This window comes from Neofelis nebulosa, chromosome 3 (genome assembly GCF_028018385.1).
Source record: "Neofelis nebulosa isolate mNeoNeb1 chromosome 3, mNeoNeb1.pri, whole genome shotgun sequence".
NCBI classification, from domain to species: Eukaryota; Metazoa; Chordata; class Mammalia; order Carnivora; family Felidae; genus Neofelis; species Neofelis nebulosa.
Window position 1 is genome coordinate 151,628,236 of NC_080784.1, and position 25,282 is coordinate 151,653,517.

Sequence of the window (25,282 nt, forward strand, 5' to 3'; positions counted from 1 at the left end):
CCTTCTCAAAATAAATTAAAAAAAAAAAAATTAAAAAAAAAGATTTAAAGTGGACACAGAGTTGTAACAAAAAAATACTTTTAGTTTTTTTAAGTGTTCTAGTATACATGATCACAAGTGTTAGATATATAGAGAAGACACAAACACATAAAATTATGGAATGTAAAGGGAAACGTAGAGCTGTAACTTCATTATAACCTCTTTCTATGGGTCTTTGTTCTATATAATTTTTTTAATTTTTTTTCAACGTTTTTTATTTATTTTTGGGACAGAGAGAGACAGAGCATGAATGGGGGAGGGGCAGAGAGAGAGGGAGACACAGAATCGGAAACAGGCTCCAGGCTCCAAGCCATCAGCCCAGAGCCCGACGCGGGGCTCGAACTCACAGACCGCGAGATCGTGACCTGGCTGAAGTCGGACGCTTAACCGACTGCGCCACCCAGGCGCCCCTGTTCTATATAATTTTTTAAAGCTATCCCCTATCTCTCCTTTATACTTCTAAACATCCCATTGCTTAAAAACTAAAACTTTTCTTAAAACTTCTTTTCTGTATAACTTAAAACATCCCCAACTTTAAAGCTCACACAAATTTGCTACTCCAGCCAATACATTTTCATGCAATAAACTGAAGTATGCCTCCCACCAAAAGTAATTTTCTTTATCACGTCTCTCTTTCAAGCCCCCGTTCTGCCTAATGGTGGTAACTGTACACTCTATTCTTATTAGATTTCATCAATCCATGGTTTTCCTAGATAGTTTGGGGTTTTCTCAGGCAAGTTACCATATTCTTTCTCTTTATCTAAGTTTTAGGTATCCCAGCTTACATAGGGTCAAAGAATGGGGGCTGAGGAGCTGATCTACAGTTATTGTCTAGACTGTCCTTTCCAGACAGACACATTGGCCCATTTGGTCCGCAGGCATTATCAACCCTCCACACCTGTCCTCTCAGAGGTCTGGGGTCCCATTTTGTCTGATTCAGCCTCAACAAATCATGCTACTAACTGCTGGCACAGTTTTCCAACAGGTCAACCAGCTTTCTCACACATTTTCTGCACACTTCTTAGAAGCACAGAATAAATGGACCGCTGTCTGCCACCGCTCTCAGTCAGCACCAAACTCAGCAAAACTACTTTAGGGTCTCTCAGCCTCAGTACACTGTGAAATCTCTCACTTAAGTGCTTAACCATCATGATAACTCTGCAATGTGTGAGAGCCCAGGAGATTATGAGCTTCAGGTGATAGAGCAGTATATTTTGAGAAGTCCACACGGAAAAAGTAAGGATTGAGCTAACCTTAAAGAATGAGTAGGATTTACAAAGACAAATGCGAGTGAGAAGAACATACCAGAAATTTTGAGGACATAGGCAAAGGCATAGAGTCTGGAACACTCAAATACAATTAAAATGGAAAATTTTAAAGTAAATATATCTGATCAAAGTCCTATTAATAACTGATACAAGAACTGTCATTATTGTTCATTTTCATTCTAATGCAAATATGACTTCTCCGATTATCTTTCCCTTTACATGTTTGGGAAGAAAGGAGATAGTATAGGTAGAACAATGATTCTGCTTTATCATATAATAAGGTTGAGTCTCTTTAACAAAAACCTGTTACCCAAGGAAGACTTTTTTCCAGAATAACTAGTTTCTCCCTTACTCCTGGTCCCTGGCCTCTGGCAATTTTCTCTATCGGGTGGTTAAACATTAGGATGTGTCCTATCTAGTCTCCACACCAAGATATAAATTGGCTGCTAAGAACCAGAATGCTATCCAAAACTTGGAAGATTACTGGTTAAATCCATATCTATTTTTAATAAAAATAAAATCAGCACCCTTTGGATTTTCAGGGAATGAAAGTGTTTTAATGTGTGCTAGAATTAGAATAGCAGTAAAAATTTCATGGAGGAATTCATGAAAGGATGATATATGGGTTGACGGAGGCAAGACAATTATAAACTGGAGAGCATTCAGATCCTAATGGAGGGTTAGAAGTTGGAGAGCTATTAGCCTTCTGTCAAAAAGCAATAAAGAAATCCCCACATCTTTGGAAGTGGATTTTAGTGAGAAGAAGCAGCCACTCGTCTCCAAATTCACAAAATGCAACAGTGAGTAAAGACTCACTGTCCTTCTCAGAGCAGGTGACCCTATTGTTCCTCAGTCACAACAAAAGAGAGTTTTAAATTTCGCCTTCACTTGGGTCATAGGATTATTTATGGAGCAGCATATACAGAGCTCATGTTTTACTAATATAAAATTAATTAGTAAATGTTCAGAAAGCGCTTTGAAGATGAGGCGTTTGTAGGAGTGCTAAGTATGATCATTATCATAAAACATAAAAGTTACAGGATTTCGTAAGCTAAATAGGTAGAGAAAGACTGCCCAACACAGCACTGGAAGACAAGATGGCGCAGAGACAGGATCCTCGGAGACAGCACGTATGGACACCGCTGCAGCGCAGGTAGGCTGAAGGCAGATGGGAGGCAGGAGGGTTTGCCATTGCTCCTCAGGGAAATTCTCTGAAGGGACCAAATTAGTTAAAGTAATTTCATGTGTATCCTAAAATTATTTTTAAAAATAACCTTTTTATAAAAATAGGAGCAATATATATCCCAAATGAAAGAAAAACAAGGATGATTAAGATCGACAAATCAGGAGACTATAGATGCTGGAGAGGATGTGGAGAAATGGGAACCCTCTTGCACTGTTGGTGGGAATGCAAACTGGTGCAGCCGCTCTGGAAAACAGTGTGGAGGTTCCTCAGAAAATTAAAAATAGACCTACCCTATGACCCAGCAATAACACTGCTAGGAATTTACCCAAGGGATACAGGAGTGCTGATGCATAGGGGCACTTGTACCCCAATGTTTATAGCAGCACTTTCAACAATAGCCAAATTATGGAAAGAGCCTAAATGTCCATCAACTGACGAATGGATAAAGAAGATATGGTTTATATATACAATGGAATACTACTTAGCAGTGAGAAAGAATGAAATCTGGCCATTTGTAGCAACGTGGATGGAACCGGAGAGTGTTATGCTAAGTGAAATAAGTCAGGCAGAGAAAGACAGATACCATGTGTTTTCATTCATATGTGGATCCTGAGAAACTCAACAGAAGACCAGGGGAGAGGGGAAGGGGGAGAAAAAAGTTACAGAGAGGGAAGGAGGCAAACCATAAGAGACTCTTAAATACTGAGAACAAATGAGGGTTGATGGGGAGTGGGGGGGAGGGGAAAGTGGATGATGGGCATTGAGGAGGGCACCTGTTGGGATGAGCACTGGGTGTTGTATGAAAACCAATTTGACAATAAATTTCATATAAAAAATTTAAAAAGTGATAAATTTTAATCATTAGAATCCATTGATCTTGCTAATTTTTGTGAGACATCATTCCAGCAAAACTAAAGCATTCATGAAAAGTATGCTGAAACTGTTGAAGTAAAACTGGGGCATTTTACTTTTAGAAAGAATTTCATTTTGAAAATTGAAAGAATACAAGATAGTTATACGTATCTATTTCTAATGATGTATGTCGATAATAGAGACATTAATACTTATGTTCACAAGAGGCTATTTTACCTTCAGGATGTGGCAGACAAAAGGTTTAAGTATTAATTTTTAATTATTGAAACATCACAATGCTTCACTGCTAGACATTTTGCTGGTGTGATTTAAAATTTTAGCGGGAGGGGCGCCTGGGTGGCGCAGTCGGTTAAGCGTCCGACTTCAGCCAGGTCACGATCTCGCGGTCCGTGAGTTCGAGCCCCGCGTCAGGCTCTGGGCTGATGGCTCGGAGCCTGGAGCCTGTTTCTGATTCTGTGTCTCCCTCTCTCTCTGCCCCTCCCCCGTTCATGCTCTGTCTCTCTCTGTCCCAAAAATAAAAATAAAAAACGTTGAAAAAAAATTAAAAAAAAAAAAAAAAATTTTAGCGGGAAACAAGAACAGGGGATTTAACTTTTTCCCATTAGCTATGCCATATGCTCAGATAGCAGTTGGCCTGAAAAATCAAACAAATGGCCTGACTGGTTCCATGGTACACACAGATGAACAAATAATTTTTGTGTTTTGATTCTTAAGCTAATCAGATTAACACAAAGATAAATGTTCACATACGCATTGGTCTATACTCTAACAAGGGGCTTTGATAAACCCCTTGAGCCTGGCCCATATTTTTGATAAAATCTTTGGACAACTTTTCTGGTTGCACTATCTTGCCAACATCTAGATTCTAGGTGAACAGCTTAAGATTGTGCAGGATGTAACTTCACAATAAACAGCTTTAAGAAACAGTCATACATATTCACATTCATATTTAGCTTAATTAGCTATAAGGGAATCCCTGAAACGATTTCCAAATTGTTGCCGTTCATCCTCATGAGTTAACAAAAAGTCTAGTAAAAATGTTTAATCTTGGTTCTAATGTGTTTTATGCCCACGTTAACTCACCATAACAGTATGTGAGAACTGCTTCATAAACAGTATGTGAGAAATAATGTGTAGACATACTCTGGTTTCAGCCATTCAAAGAATTAATAATTTTTAGAGTACAACTCACCAGAAAGCCACTTTTTCTGAAATCGCTAAATAATCCTCAATATCATCACTATTTTGTTGTTATACCTGAATAGCTTCAGGACACACTTAGTGAATAAATAAAACACTTTTAAAAAATTAAGGCATGCTGCTGAAATCAAAACAAGTATTCTATTGCTCATGGTAACTACACCCAAGACCTGATTTCTGTCAAATAGGTAGTCTATTTTCAACCAAGATTCCAAATAATAATAACACTTAGAAAAAATGGAATTTATATATCTGGCATTGTTTTTTAGAGGAATACTTAAACGAACTGGATATTGACAAAGTTTAATTTTCCTTTTGAATTCAGGAATACATACACATGCACAGAGGAAACTTCTCCTTCTAGAGATCAGAAAAGAACCCTCATCTTAACTCTAACCCTAAATATGCTGATAATCAAAGGACAAATATCTACCTGGAATGCTTATCTTCCCTAGGTTTGAAGGGTCCTGAAGAGAAAATACTGTCTTACATGCCCTCTTTAAAATTAGAAAACAAGTGTGGGTATTTGTAAAGTCCCTTCCAGTTCTAAAAGACTACATGTCTCTCATTTTAGGAACTTTACACTGAGAGGAGTTTCAAGTCAATCTCCCTAGTAAACAAATTCTTGTTTACAAGAATCACTTTTTATATCAGCTTATAGACTAACAAGAGGAAACAACAAATAAAGCATATCTGTGTATCTATAGGTTCAATTATTATACAATTGCCAATATCCATTTTTTTAACCTACAAAAGCAGCAGTTTTTAGATAGTTCAATCTATTAGAAGGGCACAGTGAGATGAATAGAAAATATACTCCAACTTTTTGCGACCAATTTCATACTACAATTAACACATTTTCATTGAGGTTTATTCCATGGCAAGCTGTGTTGAGTAAAATATACAGATATATATGCAGGTATGAAGGAAGATGCTTTAGGATAACATACTCATCTATGGAAATTAAGCTACCAGGTTTTACCATATAATTTAGTCATTTACCTTTTCCCCCAAATTTTAAGCACTATTCTAGACTCAGTCAGTTGGTCAGATTGTAGACTCTTAGAGGGAAACATTTTCCATGGTGTAGTGTCTTTTAGGGATTTTTATTTTATTTTATTATGAACCAAAACTGCTCATGAGCATCATACTTTCATAGAAATATTAAGATATAGATTTTTATGTGCAAGGTGAAAACCTAATTTAGACAGAATATATTTAAATGGTCAAAGTGGTTTTTAAGTAAAATGAAACTTCTAAAAACATGAGACTTGGAAACTTCACCTGCATTGGATATCTAGTTAATATTATCTCTTTAGGAAGTATCACCTATTCAGGGAATGACATTAACTAACTAAAAAAATAAATTTTTGATAGGTATTTGATTCTGTTTTCCAGCAAAAATAAAATCAATGTGGGTATTTCAAACTAATCAGGATTTAGTATGGTCATTTCAATGCATATTGATATAAATATATGAAACACACATACACACAAACATAAGCATGCATAGAATATTATACACAAGGGTAAAAACAAAAAGTATATAAAATACTAAATATATAATATCAAGTACATAATATAATCCAAAACATTATTGACTGAATTGTGTCCCTTCAAAATCATACGTCAAAATCTTAACCCCCAGTACCTCAGAATCTGACTGTATTTGGAGATAGGGTCTCTGGAGTGGTAATTAAGTTGTAAGGAAGTCATTAAGATGGGCCTCAATCCAATGTGACTAGTATCCTTATAAGAAAAGGAAATTTGGACACAGACATACACACAGATGAAAGACCATGTGAATGTGAAAACCATGGCCATCTACCATCCAAGGCGGGAAACCTCAGGAGAAACCAATTCTGCCAACACTTTGATCTCAGCCTTCTGGCATCTAAAACTGTGAGGAAATAAATTTTTCTGTTTAAGCCAGAAAAAAAAAAAAAATTAGGACACACATATATACAGAGGGAAGACCATATGAAGACACAAGAGAAAACCAGTCATCTATAACCCAAGGAGAGAGGCCTCAGAATCTGCCAACAAATTTATCTCAGACTTCCATTCTCCAGAACTGTGAGAAAATAAATTTCTGTTGTTGAAGCCACCCAGTCTGTGGTCCTTTGTTAACCGGCCCTTGCAAACTAGTACTACCAGTATATTGCAAACAAGCATATAGCATAAAGTACATAAAACAAAACTAATATTTTACAGTTCCTGCAGTTCACATTTATTAGTGATTTTGTTCATCACTGTATATCCCTTGCCTCGCACAATGTTTGGCACATAGAAAATACTTAATAAACATGAGTACAATAAACTACTTAATTTCTAAAAAGGCATTTCCTCCACACACATTCTGTGTGTGCCAAAGAAAAACATTTAACAATATTGAAACATGGATGCATTAGAATAAAGTTGCCTCCCAATTCATAAATAATTTGATAGCTTATTTTAAAAGCTTTTATTACTGTTATTCTCTTACTCAGTCTAACTATTGTTTCCAAATTGTGTATGTCATCTCATGCCTCTAACATTCATGAGTCTATGAATAATGATGAATAATCTCCTAGAGCTTTTTAAAACTGTTTGGATTAAAAAGGTATTAAAAGGCAGGTATTAAACGTATTAAAAAGGCAGGTATTAAAAGGCATTAAAAGGTATTAATGTATTAAAAAGGCAGACTTTAACCCTAAAATACTCATAGTTACCCTAAATGTAAATTATCTAAATATACCAGTAAAAAGACAAATATTAACAAAATAGATTAAAAAACATAACCCAATCATATGTTGTCTGCAAGAAACTCACTTCAAAATAACAATATAGGCAGGGGCACCTGGGTGGTTCAGTCAGTTAAGCGTCTGATTTCAGCTTAGATCAGGATCTCACAGTTTATGAGTTTGAGCCATGCATCAGGCTCTGTGCCGACAGCTCAGAGCCTGGAGTCTGCTTCAAATTCTGTTTCTCCATTTCTCTCTGCCCTCCACCCCCACTCAAGCTCTGTCTCTCTCTCAAAAATAAACATTAAATAAATAATAACAATATAGGCCACTTACAATTGCACCAAAAATAATACCTAGGAACAAACTTAACCAAAGAGGTGAAAGACCTGTAATTCTGAAAGCTATAAAACATTGATGAATGGGGCGCCTGGGTGGCTCAGTCGGTTGAGTGTCCGACTTCAGCTCAGGTCATGATCTCGCGGTCCGTGAGTTCGAGCCCCGCGTCGGGCTCTGTGCTGACAGCTCAGAGCCTGGAGCCTGTTTCGGATTCTGTGTCTCCCTCTCTCTGACCCTCCCCCGTTCATGCTCTGTCTCTCTCTGTCTCAAAAATAAATAAACGTTAAATAAATAAATAAATAAATAAATAAATAAATAAATAAATAAAACATTGATGAAAGAAACTGAAGATGACACAAATGGAAAGATATTAAATGCTCATGGATTTGGAGAATAAATATGGTTAAAATGTCCATAGTACCCAAAGGAAACTACAGATTTAATACAATCCCTTTCAAAATACCAACAACATTTTCACAAAACTAGGACAAAGAGTCCTAAAATTTGGACTAAAATATGGAACCACAAAAGACCCTGAATAGCCAAAGCAACCTTGAGAAAAAAAAACAAAGCAGGAGGTATCATAATCCCACATTTCAAATGTTTTACAAAGCTGGCTGAATGAAACATGGTACTGGCACAAAAATAAACACGTAGATCAATGGAACAGAATAGAGGGCCCAGAAAAAAACCCATAATTATATGGTCAATTAATCTTTAACAAAGGAGACAAGAATATGTAATGGGAAAAAGACAGTCTCTTCAACAAATGGTGTTGGGAAAAATGGCAGCTACATCCAAAAGAATGAAAGTGGACCACTTTCTTACACCATACACAAAAATAAACTTAAGATGGATTAAGGATTTAAATGTGAGACCTGAAACCATAAAAATCCTAGAAGAGAGCACAAGCAGGAATGTCTCTAACACTGGACATAGCAACATCTTTCTAGATATGTCTCCTAAGTCAAGGGAAACAAAAGCAAAAATAAACTACTGGCACTATATCAAAACAAAAACTTCTGTACAGTGAAGGAATCAATAAAACTAAAAGGCAACCTGTGGAATGAGAGAAGATATTTGCAATGACATATCCAATAGTGTTAGTATACATCTCAGCAATTAAAAAAATTGTTTTAAAGTTCTATTGATATATGCAACAACACGAAAGAATTGTCAGAGCATTTTGCTGAGTGAAAAAAAGCAAAAGCCAAAAAGTTGCATATTGTAGGACTCCAATTATATAACATTCTTGACATGACAAAAGTATAGAAAAGGAGAAGAGACTAGTGGTCGCCAAGGGTTAAGGAAGGTAAGGGGACCTAAGGCAAATGGGTGTGGCTATAAAAAGGCAGCACGAGGGACCCTTGTGATGGAAATGTTAGGTATCTTGACTATATGAGTCTAAATACCCCAATTGTGATACTGTACTATATTTTTGCAACTTGTTACCATTGAGGAAAACTCGTAAAATGTACAAGAGATCCCTTTGTATTTCTTACAACATATGAGTCTAATTGTCACAAAATAAAATGTTTAATTAAAAACTTTTAAAACACAAATACACAAACTTCTCTTCTTCTGAAGTATTCTATAAGACAACTGACCCAGTGCCTTCGGTAAATCAATGTCATGAAAAATTTTTAAATGAGGACAGAGTATGGAAGCTGTTTTAGATTTTAAAAGATAAGAAGTATAATAACCAAATGCAATGTGAAGATTTTGATTTGATTTTTGTTCAACAACAAAAAAAAATTGTAGAAGACATTTTGAGGACAACTTAGAGGTATTTGAATATAAACTTGGTATTAGAGCCTGAGGAATTATTGGTAATTTCATTAGGTATTACAATGGTCATGTTTTTTAATACCTTTATTTTTTTATAAAGAAAATAAGGTATTTAGGGATGAATGTCATGATGTAATAACTTTTCTATAACCACTTTAAAACGTTTCAAAAACAAATGAAATATTGTAAAATGTTCACAGTTCTTAAATCTATGCGATGGATATATGGAGGTTTATTAAACTCTTCTGTTTTTAGGCATATTCAAAGTTTTCCATGATAAAATACAAATTCTCTTGATCCCATTTCCTTCACTGTGTATAGTCCCATTTCTTTATCACCTTTTTCAGCAAAATCTTTTATAGAATGGTCAGTGGTCATTGTCTCTAGTCACTTTTCTTCCATTCTTTTTTTTTTTTTTAACGTTTATTTATTTTTGAGACAGAGAGAGACAGAGCATGAACGGGGGAGGGTCAGAGAGAGGGAGACACAGAATCTGAAACAGGCTCCAGGCTCTGATCTGTCAGCACAGAGCCCGACGCGGGGCTCGAACTCACGGACCGCAAGATCATGACCTGAGCCGAAGTCGGCCGCTTAACCGACTGAGCCACCCAGGTGCCCCTCTTCCATTCTCTTTTGAAACCACCTCTAACCATTCTCTTCCCCTTCCACTCCTAAAACTTCATGCATCAAGGTCATCAATTACCTCTATAATGCTAATCCAATGGTCCATTTTCAGTGATCATTTCCTCATCCTGAGCTATCAGGAACATTTGACACAGTTAACCTCCTTCCTTATGCCTGATACACTTCTTTTGGCTCCCAGGACACTACTTTCTCTTGCTTTTCCTCCTACCCTTGTTAACTGTCCCTCTCAGTCTCCTTTGCTTGGTCTTCCTCTTCTCCCTAATTTCTTAATATGAGAGTGCTCTAGTGACCATGTCCTGGTTTTCTCTATCTATACTTACTCCCTTGGTAATCCCTTCTAGTCTCAGATACTAACCTATATGTTGAAGAATCCTAAATTTATATTACTAGCCCAAACCTCTATCTCAAACTCCAGACTTGGATATCCAACCTACATCTCCATTTGGTTGACTAGGGGACATCTAAAACACAAAATGAACAAAAGTGAACTCATAGTCTAACCCTAACCCTCAAAACTTGATAGATCAGCAGACTTCCCACTTTAGTTGAGGATAACTCCCTCATCAAGCTAAAGAACTGAAAACCATCTCTGACATCTCTTTTCTACTCATATTCCACACCAATGCATCCATAACTCCTACCAACTCTATACTCAAAACATATCCAAATTCAACCCCTTTTCATTTCTTCCACCTCTACCACTCTAGTCCAAACCAACATCAAATTGTGCTTGAATTATTATAATCATTTCCTATCTTATCATTCTGCTTTCATCCTTGCCCTTTATAATTTACTTTCCACAAAGCAGTCAGAGGGATCCCATTAAGAAATTAAATCATATTGGGGCACCTGGGTGGCTCAGTCAGTTAAGTGTCCAACTTCGGCTCAGGTCATGATCACAAGATTCATGGGTTCGAGCCCTGCATCAGGCTCTGAGTTGACATTTCAGAGCCTGGAGTCTGCCTCAGTTTCTGTGTCTCCCTCTCTCTCTGTCCCTCCCCTGCTTGTGTGCTCTCTCTTTCTCTCAAAAGTAAATAAACATTTTTAAAGGAAATTAAATCAGATCATATTGTTCTGCCCAAAGCTCACATTTCACTCAGTTAAAAGGCCAAAATTATTACAATGATGCACAGAGTCCTATATGATGGGGGCCTTGGAACTTTTCAGAATTACTGTCTTACTACTATTATCCTCATTTGCTGAGTCAGTCACAGTGCCCTCCTAACATGCCCTTCCAGGAATATCCTACTCTCATAGCCTTTGCAAAGTTGTTCCATCTGCCCGGGACACTCCAGAAACCTGTATCACCAACAACATCATCTGTTCAAGTCTACTCGGACTTTACCTTCTCAGTAGACCTAACCTGACCACTCTAATACCACATCCTGCCACTACCATCTCACATACCCTCCCACATTTCTGATCTTTAACTAGCTCTACTTTTCCTATAGCACTTAAGATCTTTCTAGCAGTTATATATCTTATTTATTAATCATACGCTACATTGGTTATCTCTCCTCAGGAAAATGTAATCTCCATAAGGAAAGAGATCTTTGTTCCCATTACTATGCCTAGTCCATAGAACATCTATAAATATTTGCTAAGTGAATATTTTAGGATTACCATTATTATTCGTATGTGCTAAAAAATAAGCAGGCCAAATATTATATCTACTAGTTCTACATGTTATTTTTCAAGTTCAGCAGTCCATTGAATCCATAAAATAAAAGAATCCATTTTTATACTTAACGTCAAGTCCATACTATTTCTTAGAGTGTCCCATATCTTGCTCATATTAACACTTGCTTTTCCTGTACCTTTCTATTCAGAGGAACAGAGCCAAACACAAAAATGAAACTCACAACATGTGGAAAGATTACCCTGGGTATCTTAATGCTGATTATTGCTACAGTAATCATCGGACTCATTGTTTACTTTGCCACTCATGGTAAGTAGTCACTGTGTCTGACTTACTAATCACACAGAATTATTGATTCCATTATTGGGAAAATTATGAATTTTGAGAATGGAGGAAGGAAAGAAGTCAGACAAAGTTATGTAGCAGAGAGAATTTCTTAAGTTTAACAGCATTTACTAAAAACTGTTCTTTAGTGACTTTTGGCTCAGGATATTCTAAATGCAGAGATTTGGTGTATTCGTTTTTTAATTCCAGCTAAACTTTGGGTTCTGGGAATATGTTGATGAATAAGCCACAGTTCCTCCCTCTGTTGAACTTATAACTTTCTGAAGAGATAATTGATGAGTTAACAAACATAAAAGCCCCTACACTGTGGGATTCTAAGCTATTTTGTTTCAAAGCTTATAATATTTCCCTCGTGGAATATTTTCTTCTCATAAAATTCTTCCTAAAAAAGTATAATATTCCCTACTATTGAGGAATGTAATTTAAAAAGTCAATACAAATACAAATTTTTATTAACTTTGCATAAAATAGGAAAAAAATATGGGATCCTCAAGATCAATCTTTCTTAAATACAGAACTTTATACCAAATTTGCCATGTGCTGTTCTTGTCACTTTCTTTAACTATTTCCTAACCTCTTCAAGAATGAGGACCTTTTTATAAGAAAAATATTTTTTTTACATTCGCACAAGAGAATACTTTGTTGACATAATAAAGACAACTATAAATTTAGCAATTCTTTTAAAATTAACTTGTATTTAATTAACTACATCTACCTATGTCTGAAAATCAGTAATATGTACAAGAATCATCATTTTTTAAGTCTAGAACAATGGCTGGTGTATACATAAATATTTTTCCCTAGAACCATCTTCTGTTATCACCATGCTGCTATCCTATGTAATTCATGGCTCATAAATTGGGTACCACTGCTTTAGAACAGAATAGTATTTTCTGAAAAAACACACTTAGGAAAAAAACTGTCTAGCTAAGTAAACAACCATTTCAGTTTATAAGGTGAAAAGAATTTCCATAGAGAAAATAGAGTTGTACACAGTGGAGTAAAGAGGCCCTCTCCCCAGAAATTGTTTATACTGCTATACTTCATCTTCCATACACACCCTTCCTAGACACAGACTGTGTGAACATGATCCTTGGTAGATTGCAATGCCAGCTGCTACCAAAGCCAGGCCAAGAGTCAGAGTCATGGCATATGCTCATAAATCCTTGAATAAGATTTGCTCACTCAAGACATAGACACAGAACCTGCTGCCTTTCATCAAAAGTCCGAAAGTGCCAGAAACTAGAGAGAAGAAAAGATATTTAAAGAAGTTATCTTTGGAGATAGGTATGCTGTAAAGTTTTCATACTATGAAGACCTCCCCAATATATGAATAATAGATGTTTTCCCTCTCATGTCGAGCTGAGAAATGAGCTTTGAAAGAGAAACCAATTTCAGAAAAACCTAGAAGGAAACTCGTTTTAAATATGTACTAAGTTCTTAGAGCACTAAAGTAGATGACAAATTCCTAACCACTTTAGTGACTTATAAAAACTTCTAAAAAGGAAAATATTCCTAATTAAGTACCTCTGCATCAAAATAGGTAAGTTTTGTTAACAATGTAAGTTTTCTCAAGTCATAGTAAGCCTGTGGGAACAAGAATAGAACCTCCTGAGACTGTGTTAAGTACTTTGATAGGGCTTATCTTTTAAAAAGTCATTGGTTTTTCACCTTAAGTTCATATACCTGATGCCACAATACCTTGCATGAGCTAAAACAATAAATGAATCAGAATGATCCTTTTAAGAAAAGGATTTGTCAGTAAATAAACCAAATCTCAATCTGGTGAACCAAATTTTAAACTTTTTATGCAGATGCTCTGGCATGGCATCATATAGAGGCAGCCTTACGATGCTTCTCTTTTGGATGAAGCTTTCAGTACCATTTGAATATTTTCTAGTTCACTACGCCAGACTCTAAACCTGAAAGCAATGAGCCATCTCCTCACAAAAACTGGAAAGACAGCTGGAAAAACCAAAGCCCCACACAAATATTCACCCCAGGATACCTATCTTTGTCTGCTTCCCATGACTCTATATAATGATAATGTTGTGTTTTCTGTTTGGTTAACCTTTTAAGAGATAAATAGATAAGAAAAAAGAAAAAAGGCAACTGAAATTACCCAGATTCAATTCAACAAGCATTCATTGGGTGACTACTATGTATTTAATGGCAAATACTAGGCTAGGTGCTATAATGGAGATATAGCAGTAATGGAGGAGAGTTGCTAGAGCATCACACTACTCTTGAACTAAAAGTGTTCAGCAGGGTCAGCACAATTTTCCAACAAAGGGCCAGAAAGTAGATACTTTCCTCCTGATGAGCCATTACAGTCTCTATTACAACTACTTGAGTCTATTGCTATGCTAGAGTAGACAATACATAAATAAATGTAGTGCTTCCCAATAAAACTTTATTCATAAACACTAAAATTTGAATTTCATATAATTTTCACATGTCACAAAATATTATTCTTTTGACTCTCCAACTTTAAAAAAAAGTAAAGACCTTTCTTTGTTCACAGGCTACACAAAACCAGGTAGTAGGCTAGATTTCATAGTTTGCTGACCCCTAATCCAGAGCAATGAATTTTAATCCTGGCTGTACCTTAGAATCACATTAGAAGGAATCTGGCAGACAACAACTGAACCAAGTGAATGAAGTTAACATCAGCTATAATGGGGCAAATTGATATCAGGTGCCTAATATTTGCCCAAGGACACATGATAACTGTTTTCTTACTGGCCAGAAAAACAGGTAAATTATAATTTAAATCTAATCATAAAAATATCAGTTGTATTCAAGTGTCAAGCCATATAAAGTGCCCATTTTCTATAATTTCTAATTGTGTATTTAAGTAAGCTTTCTTTAAGCATTTTGGAGAACATGTCTCTTCTAACTACTCTTCTACAGAAATTTCTCAGTTTTTCTGGGCCATTAATACCATCCTGTTTAGATATGCATTTTCTTAATCCTGGTCCACAAAGAGCTGACAGAGCATGGAGGAGACCTAAGCACTATTCTCCTTCTTCACTAATATCCCAGGACCCACCTCATCCCCCATAAGACGCATGGATATCCACACCTTCCCAAGTTGATCTATTGCAAAGGGAACGTTTTCAGTACTTGCAGGTCAGTAATTCATAGCAGGAATTGCTTAAGAAATATCAGAAGTCTGAATGGAGAAAGGGGAAGTCTACATGGAGAGAGGGCTCTGGGCTATAGGGGAGAAGGAGCTAAACTTGACTGCCATAGGAAGACATGGAAAAAAAGTAGTTGAGACAAACTTATTAGGCAGGAACACAAGAGGTATAGAAGTAAATGTCTGCATGTTCTAAAACCATGGCCTTGCAGGAGGAAAAGTAGACACAGCCCTTACCCAGGAAATAATACTTACCTGAGAACCTTCCATTTCTGTCCTTTCCTCTTCCTTTGCTGTGTTTCTTCCTTCGGTGAGGTTATGTAGAGAAATTACATCGCATCTTGAGAATATTCCTTTAAAGGCTTCAGCACAGACCCTTCACCTGCTACCACCACAGCCAGACAGAAGGGCCTTGAAATACAAGAAAGACCCCTTTTGAGTCCTTTCTCTCAGGAGAGCTTCAGAAATAATAAGTTCCTACATGGAGTCTCTCCTTGCCTGTCTTCAGGGAACTTCCCTTCCTACAGATGCCCCAAAATTCTCCTACAGCATGGATAATACAGGCTACACTGACCTGCCCCCACCAAATCCAGGTAGAACAGACCCTATTACCTCCCCTTGAACCAAAGGCTGAACTCAACTCTCAGAAATATACTCAGCGGCCCTCATACCTAACCCTGACCTCACCTTAGGATCACCTGGAAAACTTAATTACAACATTGATGCTCCCACCCAGAATAGACAGACTGTGAGAAAGGGCACAAGTGATGACAATTCCTAAAACTCCACCTGTGATCCTAATTGGAAACCCAGGCTGAGAGCTACTTACCCAAGCCTTGCTTCTCAAGCTTTAATATGCATAAAAATCACTTGAATAGGGGGCGCCTGGGTGGTGCAGTCGGTTAAGCGTCCGACTTCAGCCAGGTCACGATCTCGCGGTCCGTGAGTTCGAGCCCCGCGTCAGGCTCTGGGCTGATGGCTCGGAGCCTGGAGCCTGTTTCCGATTCTGTGTCTCCCTCTCTCTCTGACCCTCCCCCGTTCATGCTCTGTCTCTCTCTGTCCCAAAAATAAATTAAAAAATCACTTGAGTAGATGTTAACCAGACTTACTGTGTGATATAAATATATACGTATATACATAATATATTTAATATGTATGTATGTATATATAATATATAAATATATGTGTATATACTTATACTTGTTATACATATATCAAACCATTATGTTGTATGCCTGAAACTAATATAATGTTATATGTCAATTATATCTCAGTTTTTAAAAATCACTGGGAAATTTAAAACATGTTTTAATAAAAATACAGAGGTGAATCAGTCAGGATCGAGTCCTCCCTGGAGCCCTAAACCCTAGCTCAGAGTGTGTCCTGATTATTTGAAAAATATGACTCTTCTAGGAAGGAAAAGAACAATGAAAATAACACTTAGAAGAAATTCTAGGTCATAAATGTCTTTTGTTGCTCAAGGTCTAGGTTACATTTGAAGGAGAGGAGCTTATTTTTTATTATGATAGTCTGCTGGTTCTTCTGAATGTCAACAGCAACACCTAGTATACCACTCTACCTTCTAATTAAGGGTTTGGTGTCTTACACGATACCAGAGCTAGATAACGGCTTTCCTCTTTAGCGTTTGAAATTCATTTAGTAGTTTAAGAAGTTAATATAACCTAACATTGCCTCAATACCATAGATTCTCAATCTTGATAGTCTAATAGAAAAATAAAAAGTCATAGAGTATTTATGAATAAAAATATATAACAACAAAAATACTATGGTCTTCAGAATTTTCTTTTCCAGCTTTATTGAGATATAGTTGATACATAACATTGTGTAGCTGAAGGTGTACAATGAATTAATTTGATACACCATATTGAGTTGAAATGATTACCACCATAACATATATTATTTCAGACATTTCATTGTTACTGTATAGAAACACAACTGCTTAATGTATGTTGATTTTCTATCTTGCAAATTTCCAGAACTCGATTAGTTCTAGTAATTTTTTTTGAATCTATAGGATTTTCTTTTTTTTTTTTTTTTTTTTTTTAAATTTTTTTTTTCAACGTTTTTTATTTATTTTTGGGACAGAGAGAGACAGAGCATGAACGGGGGAGGGGCAGAGAGAGAGGGAGACACAGAATCGGACAGGCTCCAGGCTCCGAGCCATCAGCCCAGAGCCTGACGCGGGGCTCGAACTCACGGACCGCGAGATCGTGACCTGGCTGAAGTCGGACGCTTAACCGACTGCGCCACCCAGGCGCCCCTATAGGATTTTCTATATCACATCATCTGCAAATAATGACAGTTTTACCTTTTCCTTTCCAATCTGGATGACTTTTATTTCTTTCTCTTGCCCAATTGCTGTAGCTATAACTACTAGTACTATGTTGAATAAGAGTGAAGACAGTGGGCATCCTTGCCTCATTCCTGACCTTATAGGAAAAGCTTTTAACCTTTCGTCATTAGATATGATGTTGGCTATGATTTGTCATATATAGTTTTACTATGTTGAGGTATGTTTCTTCTAGAATCTGTGTGTTGAATGTTTTTATGTCATGAAAGATGTTGTACTATATTCTATCAAATTATTTTTCCTCATCTATTGAGATTATCATGATTTTTATTTTTCTTCTGTTAGTGCATTTATCACATTTATTGATTTGTGTATATTAAACCATCTTAGCATCTCAAGAATAATTTTCATTTGATCATGGTGTATGATCTTCTCAATGTGTTGTTAAATTCAGTATTTTGTTGAGGATATTTGCACCTATATTCATCAGGGATGTTAGTCTGTAGTTTTCTTTTCTTGTAGTGTCCTCACCTGGCTTTAGTGTCAAAGTAATGTTGGCTTCATAAAATGAGTTTGGAAGTATTCCCTCTTGTTCAATTTTTAAATAGTTTGAGCCCTCTCTCTTTCTCTCTCTTCTCATTGTGCCCTCCTAGTTTATAGAATGGAGAGGTACAAAAGGACCTGAGAAAAGCTGAAAGAAAAAATTTAATTTATACTGTATTTGATGTATTAAAATAGTATAGTCCAGTTTAACACTCAACTCAGCTTTACTTTTCTATAGTTTTATGTTTGATTTCTCTCTTCTATTTACTTAATTTGCAGTGCTTACAAGTCATGTTTCATTTTACTTTCTCTTTTATTCATTTTAACTTTCTAGGTGCTTCACAGATGATAAAACCTAGGCCTCTGCTGATTCTCCTAAATTGTGATATGTGAAGAGCACAAAAACTAAGATAATTACTTATGCCTTAATATCATTTCTCATAGTAACATATTTATCTTCAGAGGATCCAAACTTGAAAGCTGGCACATTAATATTTTACATTAAAAATTCTGAATAAATCTTTGGATAAAGTTATAGAGCTAGATTATGTTAATAAACATTGCTCTGTCAAAGTTATTTTAACAATCACTAGGAATCAAAACTATTTAAATGTTGAGTTACCTGCAATTTAATCAGAATATTATATTTCACATGATTCTCTTAAGAATGAAAAGTAGTTACACAATGTGTAACTTTTCTTTTCTCTCCTTTCCAGCAAAGACACCTTTCTACTATCATATCAGCTTTAAAGTCAATAATATTGACTATGACAGCAAGTTTGAAAAACCATATTCACAAGAATATATGGACCTAAATAAAAAGATAGTATCTTTGGTAAGTTGAAATTTTTTTCTGTGCATTGCCCTTTCAAATGTTATGTTCCTAGAAGTGCCAGAATCCTAATAATAACCTTCCAACTTGGAAATGATTGATAATTTCATACTATTTCTTACTACTATCTTAGTTCTAGATTAATATAGTCCTTTCAGAAAGTCAGTCAGAAAACATGTACAGGAAAAAAAAAAACGTAATAGGGACATATTTAGAGAACACTAAGAAATGCCTGACACATGAGAGGCAGTCAATGAGTATTTCTAATGTATTAAAAAATGAATAAAATATATCCTACCTCCAAGATACCTGAACAAATACATGTTGTTTCTGATCCTTAACTAAGAAGTTCTTCAAGGAAGAATGGCCAGTGTAGAAGAGAACATATAGCCCAAAATAAAGATCATCTTGTATCTCCTCAATGTGGTAAAAAATTTTAAATGTCTACTTAAGAGTGTGCTTTAAGTTAACCTTTAGCTGACTAAAAACCTAATGAAAAGTCTTGACTACTCCTTGGACATAGATACACTCTCATTAGCTCAAGTAATTCTATCAAACAAACCAAATCCTGCCAAAAGCAGTGGTGGCATCATTCGCCTCCCATTTCTTTGAGTGCATTCTTGACAGGACATCTTCGATCTGACTGAAGCTTGCATTCTTTCCGTAACATCCCACTACCTCCAAGTTTCTAATAAATTCAGTCTTTAAAAGTCTTTGTATGCCTTTACCATTATACTAAGAGTTAGTATATAAAAAATGGAGAAAGAAAATTCCCACTTTTCCTGTAGCTTTATGATAAAAAGGAAATAACAAAGGGGCAACATAATACAATGGTTAATAGGCGTTGGACGTAGAGTCCTTGTTCAATTCTAAGTTTAGCCATTTACCAGCTACATTAACTTAAACAAATCACTTAATCTCTTCACATCTCAGTTTCTTCAAGTAAAAATGATATGACAAATACCTACATCATAGGATTGTTGTAGGCATCATATAAGATGAAACACATCATCATCTTAGCAAAAGTCCTATTATTCTGTAAGCCCTTAAAAAAAGATAACCTAAAAACATACCTAAAGCAGAACATCATTAATATTCTTAATAAATTATAAACATAACAAAGTTAATATATAACTTCAAAATAATTCAAAATATACCCAAACTAATAAAATCACCTTTTCTTCTATAAATTTAGATCAAATCATTCAAATCAATTAAACTATGTTTATCTCAAAATGAATATTCTAAAATTGTTAGTTTTTATCAATTATCATATCATGTTGGTCAATCAACCACCAATCCTGACACCTTGCTTCAGACTCCTTTAGCAATCCTCATTCTCAGTTTTTAACTCATTTGTATTTTTTTAATGTTTATTTATTTTTGAGAGAGAGAGAGAGAAAGACAGAGTGTGAGTGGGGGAGGGGCAGAGAGAGAGGGAGACACAGAATCTGAAGCAGGCCCAGGCTCCAAGCTGTCAGCACACAGCCTGACATGGGTCTTGAACCCAGGAACCATGAGATCATGACCTGAGCTGAAGTCAGATGCTTAACCAACTGAGCCACCCAGGAACCCCACCCAACTCACCTGTATCAAAACAGTCACCGTGGCGCCTGGGCGGCTCAGTCAGTTGAGTTTCTGACTCATGGTTTCTGCTCAGGTCATGACCTCACAGTTAATGAAATCAAGCCCGCATCCAGCTCTGTGCTGACAGCAGAGCCTGCTTGGAATTCTCTCTCTTTCCCTCTCTTTCTGCCCTTCCCTCTTTCTCTGCTCACTCTTCTTCTCTCAAAATAAATAAATGAACATTATTTAAAAAATAAGTAAGTAAATAAATAAAACAATCACTAGATAGTTCTCATACTTTTTCCTCTACATGTGTTAAAGTGCCTGCTTTTACTTACACGCCTGTTTTCGCTTAATACAATGATGCTCTGTGTATTATAATTATTACTGTACACAGCATTCATAAAACAATACTGGTGATAAGAGCACAAAATAGAGTTGTGTATCATTCATCAAACTCACCTATTAGTCATTATTATAATACCTATCACCTGTTCTTCTTGTGATTTTCATTAAATAATTCTTGTGATGATAGACTCTAAAAAGAAAAAAGAAATTGGATAAAGAGATGCTGCTTTACTATGAATGGTAGTAAAGCATTACCTACAGAAACTATACCTCCATAGGGAATATTTTCATGTTTAGATATGTGGTTTTCTAGTGGATAACTCAAGAAAAAATCTCTATGTCATTTCCTATTTTTTGTAGGAGAAAACTAGTGGACAACTCAAAATGAAATCTCTGTCATTTCCTATTTTTTGTGGGCAGCAGATATGATACCCAATTATAGTGAATAGAAATTCTAAACATTAGAGTGAGGCAGTACCTTAACAATAGTAATTAGCCTTATTAACCATCAGTACTGGCCTAAGGACTTTACTCCTTAATTAATTAATTTCATTTCTTTACTCCTCACAACGTTCTCATTTTCTATATGAGGAAACTGAGGCACTAAAACGTTGACTTACTCAGGGTCCCACTAAAAGTATGTTTCCCGCCTTCTTTATGATTTTTCTGTTCTATAATTGAAAAGCATGCAAATATAGAATCTTGAGCAAATTTCAGATTATATCAATTTAATATGGCCAATCAAATGTTCAAAAATGTTTAAACAAACTCTATGTGTTTTTCATTTATAATGCATCAGATTATAGACAACCAAAATGACATCTGATATGTGTGAGGTACCAAAATTATCCATACAAAACAGGGCAGTCACGCTCGTACATCAAACCACTTGCCCAAGAGCAGGGGAGCATCTTTGGTCACTATAAACATGGTCCAATGTCAGCTTTATACCTGGTTATCCACAAACTTTTGTTGACCAAGCTCTTTTCAGGGCCTGTTGCAATTTTATTCTTACAGAGGGCTCTCAGACTATTTTCTAGGTTCTTCCTTGACCCCTGGAAGAGAAAGTTCCTCATCACTGCCCTGCTTCCAGGGCCCCCATAAAACCCCACTCCACTTGGTCCCAGGAGAGACAGATGTGTTGGAATTAAGAATAGAAGAGAAATGCTGTATTGTTTAGTTACCATCTTGCCAAGATTCCTTCATTGATTATATTTAGAAATAACATCTAAACTCCTTACCATGGCCAACAAGGTTGACTGTAATCTTGCCCCACCTACCTGGACAACCTCAACTTATACCCTCTCCCTTGCTCATTTTACTTAAGTCACAACAATTTTTTCTACCCCTCAAACTTAACAATCTCATTCTTACCTAGGACCATAGCACCTGGTTTTCTCTCTGTCTAAAATAATTGTCTCCCCTTAATTCTCAACTTTTCATCTTTCAGGTCCCACCCAAATGTCACCTGTTCTAAAAGGACTTATTGGATCATTCAAATATTGTCCCCTGAATCACTCTGTAGCATTATTTTATTTTATATTCTTTTTATTACCTAACACTATCTCAAATGATCATATTTATATATTTATTTCTTGGTCTACTTATTATCTGTTTCCTCCACTAAATTTCCAAATATAAATCTAATCTGTTTATAGTTTTATTTCAATAGTTATCTATTGAATAGATGAACATATTCCAATGCTTTGTAACAAAAGGAAAGTGTAAACCACATATTTGCGATACCGATATTGAGTCAGTGATATTGAAGGCCTGTCTTTGCCAAAGTTAAAGCCATAGACAGTGAAATTTGTTGTTGGGTGCCCTGTGAAGGTCCTGCTGTGGGAAATCACTCATTAGGTTAAAATCAGGAACAGTTGAGAAAATGATTCTTATATAAAATTTCTGAGAGATTTTTACATATCCTGCTTCAAACCCATCAGTAGCATATACCTGAAAGAGCAGGGAAAATGGTGTGTAGTACAGCCATGAAGGGGGGCCCATAGTTAAAAAGAAAGAAAGAAAAGAAAGAAATATCTTACCTTTGGGGACATTTCTGTTAAGTTTTATGACACTGATGTTCAATAGAAAGCTGAACACAGAAGGCAGTCTCTATCAGTTGGTCCTTTGAATTCACCTCTTCAAAATAAATACTGTATTCTTCCCTATCATGCTATTGTTAGGAAACAAATATTCTTGCCTTACCTTACCACATAATTTATTGATTTGAATACATTTGTGAATAAACCTAGCTAATATAAAGATAATTTTCAAAAAGACATGTTTAGTATACATTTCATCTTTTTCTTTTTCATTTTTTAAAATATAATTTATTGTCAAATTGGTTTCCATACAACAGCCAGTGCTCATCCCAACAAGTGCCCTCCTCAGTGCCCATCACCACTTTCCTCTCTCTCCCACCCCCCCCATCAACCCTCAGTTTGTTCTCAGTATTTAAGAGTCTCTTATGGTTTGCCTCCCTCCCTCTAACTTTTTTTCTTCACCCTCTCCCTCCCCCATGGTCTTCTGTTAAGAAGAAGGTGAGAAAGAATGCATCTTTTTCTTAAGGTGACAATCTAGGAAAAATTTAATATTATGTATTTAATGATATTAAGGATTTATTAACTATTGGCATGTAGGTAGTAATAAAATAAAACAATTTAGCCATTTAATGGTAGCTGGTAAAGTTGAATGATGTGTACACGGGGTTCATTACATTCTTTTATTTGCTATTGTGTATGTTTGGAGTTCTCCACAATAAAAATTAAAAAAAAAAATTTTAAAGAAAACATTAGTCTTTATTCATTTTATTTTTTAACAGATAAATGAAACATTTCATGGATCTAAACTGAGAAGACAGTATGTCAAATCTCACGTTGTCCAAGTAAGGTATGTAAAATAGCCCAAGAGGCACAGAGCAGAAAATTCTGTCCTTTACCTTCATGCCTCATACTTAACAGCATATATTTGTTTGGTATAAATTGAAAGGTTGAAATAAATTTTAGTTTGAGGCTTCAAAACTACTAGCATTTTCAAATGTGAAAAAAGGTATTCAAGATCTTTTGGAAAATTATCCAACCAGAACCAAGAATTCCAACTGATTATGAGTCTCAGGCAAAGGCTCAATGTATTTATATTTTATTTGAAGGCACAAGGTCAAAAAGCAAATCTAAAATCAGGAGATGATTTCAACAGAAGAAAAGAATGGGTAAGATAAGAGAGCCACATATAGAATATCTGACCTAGGAGGTACAAACTAGTAGATATGAGCCAAATTTAGCTTAGAGTTATGGATTAAATATAAAAGTTGATAACATCCATGAATATGAAATTAAAAGGAGCATAAGTGAAAAACAGGCAGAATTAAAACATAATATATTAGAAATTCTAAAAAATAAAAAAATAAGTAAAAGTTGAGAAATATCATATAAAAGACATAATTTTCAGAATGTGTTGAAAAATAAAAAGAGATCTGGCATTACAGGGCCTCATCCCCACATGGTAATAATGCACTGAAACTGAGGCCACACACTGGCAATTCCCAACACTCCCACGATGTGTGCATATGTACTTCACCCCTATCAGCTTCACTCCTCTCCTTTACTGGCCCCTCTAGAAATCCAATTCTACAGCTATTGTCTAGCAGCTATGTTTATCTAAATACTGGTGAGGCACAGATAACCTAGGAACAGATAACCTGCAATAGATATGAAACAATAGTAATTACAAGCACAAATTAAAGAAAGTTAATATGTTTTAGAATCTCCACTCCCTAAAACTAGAACTTTTTCTGTTTAATTTTCCCAGTTTATTTTTAAATAATCCAGGCTCTTAACCAGTAGCCCCCCAAGACTTTATTGATATTAAATCATTTAACCTGATAACAACCCTGTATGATATGTACAGATCAGTTTCTTATTTTACAAATAAGAATACTGAAGCAAAGGTAGTTTAAGTGACTTGCCGAGGTCACACATTTAATAAATAATAAAGCTGTAGTTTGAACCAAAGTAGTCATATCTAGATGACCGCATCAACTTTAGCTTTCACTCCTGTTCCATGACAATCCATTCTCCACACAGCAAAGTGAATTTGAAGAGCACAATATCATCCTACTTAATATCCTCTGACAGTCTGTCATAAATTCCAAATTCCTTATACAGTCCACATGATCCTCCCTGATCTGGCCTTGCCTCTCTCTGACCTCACTTCAAAACTCCCATGAAATAAAGGACCATAATGTTTTTAAAGGCTGGGGTGATGGGGTATCTTAGGTCATCTGTGTTTGCTAACTGGTTTTGCCCAAGGAAAAGTAAAGTTCTCGTATTGTCATGACAGGAGGTAGTTTGACCATTTGGAGTAAGTAAAGTGCCTACCAAAGTTAGGCCCCACCTGTCTCACAGAAACTGAGAGATAGAGTCTCTATCTCATTTGATGGTTACATTTCAGAGATGGCTTTTGCGTCCTTGAGAAAGACATTTCTGGGGCTGTCAAA

At 35.8% G+C, this 25,282-nt stretch overlaps 1 protein-coding gene across 1 annotated transcript in view; it reads left to right on the top strand.

The window, feature by feature from the left end:
* Positions 1-2,404: 2,404 nt before the first annotated feature.
* Positions 2,405-25,282, top strand: part of LOC131508069 (transmembrane protease serine 11C-like) — a 52,985-nt gene continuing 30,107 nt past the window's right edge. The window contains exons 1-4 of the mRNA XM_058723336.1: positions 2,405-2,460; positions 11,891-12,009; positions 18,758-18,876; positions 23,609-23,676. Of these exons, the coding sequence (XP_058579319.1) occupies positions 2,405-2,460; positions 11,891-12,009; positions 18,758-18,876; positions 23,609-23,676 (362 nt within the window). The remainder of the gene's footprint in view (positions 2,461-11,890; positions 12,010-18,757; positions 18,877-23,608; positions 23,677-25,282) is intronic.